The 7055-nt window shown below is 52.0% G+C and overlaps 1 protein-coding gene across 1 annotated transcript in view; it reads left to right on the forward strand.

Moving 5' to 3' along the window:
• Positions 1-6550, forward strand: part of LOC113938967 (SLP adaptor and CSK interacting membrane protein) — a 19995-nt gene extending 13445 nt beyond the window's left edge. The window contains 3 exon segments of the mRNA XM_027624468.2: positions 274-337; positions 1466-1536; positions 3518-6550. Of these exon segments, the coding sequence (XP_027480269.1) occupies positions 274-337; positions 1466-1536; positions 3518-3672 (290 nt within the window). The 3' untranslated portion in view covers positions 3673-6550.
• Positions 6551-7055: the final 505 nt, after the last annotated feature.

The raw sequence follows: 7055 nt of genomic DNA on the forward strand, positions 1-7055 counted from the left end.
ACCACTATTTCTGAGCACCAGCTCCGTACTCGGCAGGAGCTGAGGAAGGAAGCAGGGTCCACCCTCAGGGATTAGCGAAAGGCTGGGTGGGCAGAAGGCCCATGGTAAAGTCAGTGTCCACCGCTCACCAGCCCCACGTCCCCAGGTCTGTTTCTTCTTGGTGGTTCTTTCCCCAAATGCCCTGAACACACCTGGTGTCTGAGGACTTCTAAACGGTGAAGTCACACCTCCTGCTCATGCTTCCTAAATGGATATGCTTATTTGATTCCTTAGGCAAGAAATGGGAAGTTGCCAAGCCCTGGGAAGAAAAGCAAAGAGATGAAGAGAAGATGTATGAGTAAGTAAAAGGAAAGCCTGGTCCTTTGGTAGAGATCACAGGTCAGGCTCTGTGTGCTGGGCCCACCACTCAGGGTTAGGTCTACCCTCCTTTTCTTTTAAGATTTTATTTTTAAGTCATCTCTACCCCCAACGTGGGGCTCGAACTCACAACCCCAAGGTCAAGAGTGGCTCGCTCCACCGACTGAGCCAGCCAGGGGCCCCACTTCCTTTTCTTTAAATGGATCCCAAGCACAGTCCCCTTAAGGCTGTGTGCTTAACGAAAATATGCCACTCGCTTTCCTCTTGTATTTTATGATATATTTGGGGGTTTTTTAAGATTTTATTTATTTCACAGAGAGAAAGAGAGAGAGTGCGCATGCACGAGCAGGGAGAGGGGCAGAGGGAGAAGCAGGCCCCCCACTGAGCAGGGAGCCCCATATGGAACATGGTCCCTGGGATCATGACCTGAGCCGAAGGCAGACACTCATCTACTGAGTCATCCAGGTGCCCCAATTTGGGGCTTTTATGATTGCTATGTGTTGGGGGTACCCAGGATCACCTTCAGACTTGATGACTCACGAGAAGGACTCCCAGGACCCAGAAAAGCTACTATGTCACAGTTACGGGTCATTCCAGTAGAAGGGTACAGATTAACTCAGCAAAGGGAAGGCAAATAGGGAGGAGGCCTCTCCCAGCTTGATCTCGGGCACCAGGCTTCTTTCTCCCAATATCCACGCGTGGGCACCATGTGCAAAGCTTCGCCAGCCAGAGAGGCTCACCGAAACCTGGTTTCAGCCGTACAGCGGACAAGTCCACCCTGGCCTCTGAAAGGGCTGGAGATGGGGTAGATATTAACTAGTGCTTGGCTTCTTCTGCCCAAAGGCTTTGTGAGTGTCCTTGCGTGTGGTTGTAGACGGTTCATCCTCACTTCTGTAGAGTGTTCCACGGTGGGAGTGGACCGTGATGAATTTATCTACTCTGGGGCTGATGCGCATTTGGGTGGTGCCCAGTTTGGGGCTGTTGTGCATGGCGCCGTGATGGACATTCTGGTCAACCCTGTCCTTCTCGCTTTGATGTTTTCCTTCCGGTCGGCTGACAGCCGGGATGGTCAAAAGCACACCCTGACTCCTTTTCTCTCTCTGTCCAGGAATGTTAATGAATCGACGGTTCAGTTACCCCCTCTGCCACCCAGGGGTTTGCTTTTTCCGGAACATGCTCGTAAGTATCTGTCGCTGGCAACAGTTTCATTCAGGGTAGGATAACAAATTTATCTAAATGTCTTAGCTCAGGCTGCCCACAACAAAATACCATAGGCTAGGTGGCTTAAACAACAGAGATTTATTTTCTCATGGTCCTGGAGGCTAGAAGGTCAAGACCAAGGTGCCAGCCAGTTTGGTCAGGGGTGTCGGGGGTAGGGAAGAGAGAGAGAGCATCCTGGTGTCTCTTCTTATAAGGACGCTAAGCCTATGTGACCAGGGCCCTACCCTTATGACCTCATTTAGCCTTAATTACCCCCCTTAGGGGCCCCATCTCCAAATACAGCCTCACTGGGGGGTTAGGCCTTCAACGTATGAATTTTGTGGGGACACAGAACTTCAGTCCATATAACACTAGAATCTGCAGATGGGACCATCCTTTTGAAAGGGACAAATAAATTAAAAAGGGGGCAGAGTAAGTAGCCACACTCCTGATATCCAGTGTGTCGATTCATACCCAAATCCCAGGTTGGAGCATGAGTGAAAAGGAACTTGGGGGTGTTACTGGGCCTCCCACACTTCCCATCAGAGACACTCGGCCTGGTTTGTTCTTGACTGGAATGTTCTTCCTTAAGCTGCTTCTGTAGTGGCCTCTTACTTCATCCTTCATGGTCAGCGCAATTGTCAGCACCTCGGGGCACCTGGGGGGCTCAGTCGGCCAGGCATCTGACTCTTGGTTTCAGCTCAGGTCATGATCTCGGGGTCCTGGGATCGAGCCCCACGTTGGGCTCCCTGCTGAGTGCGGAGCCTGCTTCTCCCTCTCCCTCTACTGCTCCCCCTGCTTGTGCTCTCTCTCTGTCAAATAAATAAAACCTTTAAAAAGAAATGTCAGCACCTCAAAGAGTCCCCTCCTGTCTACCCTCTCTACAGTGAACCCACTAATTCTCTTCATGGAACTTATGGCAATTACCCAAAGTTGCCTTACTTCATTACTGTTCATTGGTTTCTGACCTCCCCTCCTCCACTGGAGTACGAAGTCCAGGAAACAGGAATGTTTCTGGTCTTGCTCACCACTGTGTACCCACCACCAAGAGCAGTGCCTGCAGCTCTGGATATAATAAGGATGTCTTGATTGAGCGAATGAGTCATAAGATCAGCCCACATTTACTGAGCAGCCCACTGGGTCAGGCCCCGTGCGAGGCACGATCTCACAGAGTGCCCTCAACAACCCTGCGAGGCAGGTACATCATTATGCCCCTTTGACGGGTGAGGACACTGAGGCACAGAGACGTTCAGGGGCTCACCCGGGGCGACACAGCGAGTGATCACTGGAGCCCGGGTATGAACTGGGGATCTGACCGCAGAGCCCTGCAAGAAAGGGGGGGGGGGGGGTGGTCCTCTCTCAGGTCCTTGTAGGAAGGACGAGATTGTGGTAGAGGCAGCTCCGGTCTCATCTGCGGTCCCGCCCGCTGTTTCATATTCCTTCCCCTGGCCGCCTTGGTGTTTTTGCTACATACTGGTTCCCTAATTCCCCGTTCTGCAAACACCACTGTCCCCTTCCTTCTGAACAGAGATTCGTACCTCAGTGATTATGGGAAGTTCTGGAAAACACTGTAAGTCACCGGGAGGGATGTGCCCAAAAAGGAAATGTGGTTTGTACCACTTCCCCCACGAGAATGAAGGTCTCACATGACTCTACTCATTTGGGTACTGGCTCAGTTCAGCTTGTTGTCTACACTTCTGTTTCATGGTTCCCGGGCCATGGGGGGCAGACAGAGGGACCCGCGAGCCACAGTGTTGGACCAACATCTGCCCTCAGCCCGCCTGGGGGATCCTGAGGCTGTATCACGTCCGTGCATCGGTTTCCCCCGTCAGATGGGGGTCTGGTCCACCAGGGAGTGGGAAGATCACCGAAACCCATGAAAATCATGCTGAGTCACCTCGTCAAAAAATATACAAACACACAATAGCTTCACCTCTAAGGGCCTTTTTGTGTGTTCTAGTCCCACAGGAAAGCCCAAGTCAGCCGCCGGCTACATACTCACTGGTCAACAAAGTTAGAAACAAGAAGACAGCGTCCATCCCCAGCTACATCGAGCCCCTGGACGATTATGACGATGTGGAAATCCCCGCAAACACGGAGAAGCAGCGTTTCTGAGACAACCGTCCCTTCTTTCCCGGCAAGCTGAAGAGGGTTTGCACAGCTGTTCAAACCAACCGGGAATGAATTGCCAATAGATAGTGGGATCCGGCAAGCCAGCGGTAACGTGGCAGAGCTTTAGAAAATAAACACCTCCCGAAGCTTAGAGCCAGAAGCATCAGCATCCAGAGGAACAGGGGCCAAGGCTCCGCCCTGGAGACCCAGACGGGTCCGGCCTAGAACTACTGTCCACGGGTCCCCCCGCCCCTGGGAGGACCTCTGGCTCCCGTGGCTCCCGTGGCTCCCGTGGCTCCCCGCCCCCACCCGTGAGAAACACTCCTCCCCCTTCTCTTCTCTTGTTTGCTCTCAGTGATGCTAAATCTTGGTGTTTGGCTTGGTCCCAGGGGGTCCTCCCCCACCTCTCCTCGCCCCAGGGCTGTAGGCGGCCGTTCCGGCTGAGCGCTCGGTGTGTGCAAGTCACCACACCGCACCTTGCAGGTTCTTCAAGAGTGAGTAGTGCTTTTTGTCCTTGTGAACTGTCCCCGCCTACACACACCCCAAACCCCAGAGCCTCTCCATGACGTTGGCTGGATGGACCACAGAGATGCAAGTTCTCACTGACTTTTTCTTGTGCTTCTCGGTGGCATTGTGATCATCAACAAGGACAGAGGTTAATCACCATCTGGACCAAAGCACACCCGTTCCACGTAGCAGGGTCATATTGCGGTATGTGTCCTGGGGGAGCCGTAGGAAAGGTAGGCTTCCCTGGGGAAAATCATGGGCAAGAGGAAAGAAAGGGACAATTAAGTGGCAGATTCAAGAGGAGAGTTCCTTGCGTCATATTCTGTGCAAATGGCACTGAGATCGCTGTCCCCGAGCGCATCTGGGAGGCAGAACTCCATAACTGTGGAGGTGTCACTGGTGAGATACAGGGAGGAGGTCGCTGTCCTGCTACAGAAGTGACCTCATCCCCGAGGCCCGAGTCAGCTTGGAGGCTCTGGAACCTCATCTGTTCCTTGGCCTTGATCTGTTGGAGCCCTCGGATTGGTGCATCCTAAGCAGACTGGAGGTGCGGATTTCTAAGCAATCCCTAGGGAATCCAGCAAGAGCAGGCTCTCAGGGAGAGTGACATGAACGTCAGAAAGGCCAGGAGTGACCCTTGGACTAAGCTCCTCCTCAAGAGGTGGACAGAGTGTGTCTGCTCTGTTCAAGCTTCCTCCCTCCACCACTGCTGGACCAGTGGGGACAGGTGCTTCCTCCAGCTTCTTTCTAGATTCCCGGCAGACCCCCAGCTTCCTGTGCTACCGCTGCCTTATGGTAGGCCAGACGGTCCTCTAACTGTGGCCTGACGGAGCTCCAGAACCCCGGGAGCCAGAGAGGAACTCGCTCCCCAAGTTAGAGGGGAAAAAAAATTAGTAAGCCAAAGGACACAAGTGTTTCGCAAGTATGCTTCCCTCTTACAAATTGTCTGTAAACCCTCCCCATCTATGACAAAAGTTAGAAGCAAATACCAGAGAGGTGTTACCTCCTCCTTGGCTTCGAGGATGGCACCATCTCCTGCCGCCCTGCCCCCCGCGCCCACCCCAAGACAACTCTTCATCACAGGTCTTCCTCAGGCTCTTCCTGGTGCCTGCCCTCATCCTGCTCGAAACACCAGTGAGGGATCCGTGGGCTCTGTGCCCCTCTATTCTCATGGCTCCAGCTGAGCCCAATCCTCAGTCCCAGACGGACTGCCCCAGGACATGCCCCCAGCACCCCCCAACAGGCCTCTCAAGCTCCACGTACCCCAAAAGGAATGACGGCCCGCCCCCGATCCCAGACTCCCTGTGCTCTGCTACCTTCTCAGTCCCTGGAGTCAGAAACTGGCACAGTGTGCGGAGTCTTCCTCCTTCCCGGCGGCCCCGCTCTGTGACCGCGCCTCTCCAGCAGCCCCAGCAGGTCAGGCAGCCTCCCGGCCAGTCTCCTACCACTAATGTCTCACCCTCCGCTCCCCTTTCTATGCGGCAGCCAGCGCTTTTCTCAAGGGGACATCTGACTGCTCCAGTCTCTTGCTTAAACCTCTTCTTCACCCATTAGCCTCAGAAAAACCCCAAAGTCCTTAACATGGGTTACGAGATTTGTCAGGATCCGGTCCCCAGGTCTCTCCTGCCACCTTCTCCTCCCCACCCCCTTGCAACTTCCACTCCAACCAAATTTTTGCTTCAGTCATTTGAAATGACCTGGTCTGGGGTCTCTCTTGTCCTATGGCTATATGCACGGTAGCCTCCCGTCTGTCTAGAACATTCTCCCCCACCTTCTCATCTTTTCCATCTCTGCTTAGGGCCTTTCCTCACCACCCCACACTTGAATCTGGTGCCCTATTAGATGCTCTCCTCCCATAGCATTAGCACCCTGGGATGACCTGTTTATCTGTCTTTCTCCCCCACCAGACTGACGGCAACATGGGGACAGGGACGGTGTCTTTCCCCCAGTGTTTTGTGTTCCTAGCACAGTGCCCAGGAACTTTGTAGATACTCAATAAACATGCAAATGAATGATCAGTTGAATGAACGAATGAATGAATTTGGCCTTGTAGAAATACATCTCTCTCTCTCTCTCTCTCTGCCTTATAATTGCCTGGTTACTTCTCCATCCTCTTCCTAATCTGGGGGCTCCTCTGGGGTGGAACCTGCCTGGCTCACTGCTATAGTCCCAGTATCTAACACAAACTCTGGCACACAGTAGGCCCTTAATAAACATTTATCGGATGTTGCGCATTACTAGAAAACCTACCAACCAGTTCGACAAAAGCAAACAAGCAGTTTTTCCCTGAGCACGTATGATTTGGTTGAGATTTTATACTGGGTTTTTACCAGTTTGGTAAAAAAAGAAAAGAAAAGTTGTTACCGATTTGGACGATATAGCATTAAATATGTCAAGATTTGACAGGGCCTTTTGTCTATTCTAGCCCCCTAGGAGCCCCCCCAAGTCAGCCACCAGCTACATACTCACAGATACATAAAGGTAAAAATAAGAAGACAGTTTCCATCCCGAGCATATGGCGTCTGAAGGTGACCATGATGATGTTGAAACCCCTACAAATATCAAAGACCATCATTTTGAAACAAGTCCTGTTCTGTCATCTGAACTCTTTGGAGAACTGGTGATTTACTCATAGTCAGTGGATTGTAGTTTTCTTTAAAACAGTTAAGTCTGATCTTTATGATACGAATACAATTGCTTTCAGGAAATGCTCTGGTATTACCAGTAACAAATTTTTACAAATCACGTGTATCAGTTAGTATGCTTCAGACTGCAAGGAACAGACTGCCCAACGATGGGGAATGTACAGCCTCACACAACAAGTCTGCAGGTAAACATTGCAGGATTCAGCAGTTCTAACACTCAGGGGCAGGAGCTGA

This window comes from Zalophus californianus, chromosome 16 (assembly GCF_009762305.2).
Source record: "Zalophus californianus isolate mZalCal1 chromosome 16, mZalCal1.pri.v2, whole genome shotgun sequence".
Lineage (NCBI taxonomy): Eukaryota > Metazoa > Chordata > Mammalia > Carnivora > Otariidae > Zalophus > Zalophus californianus.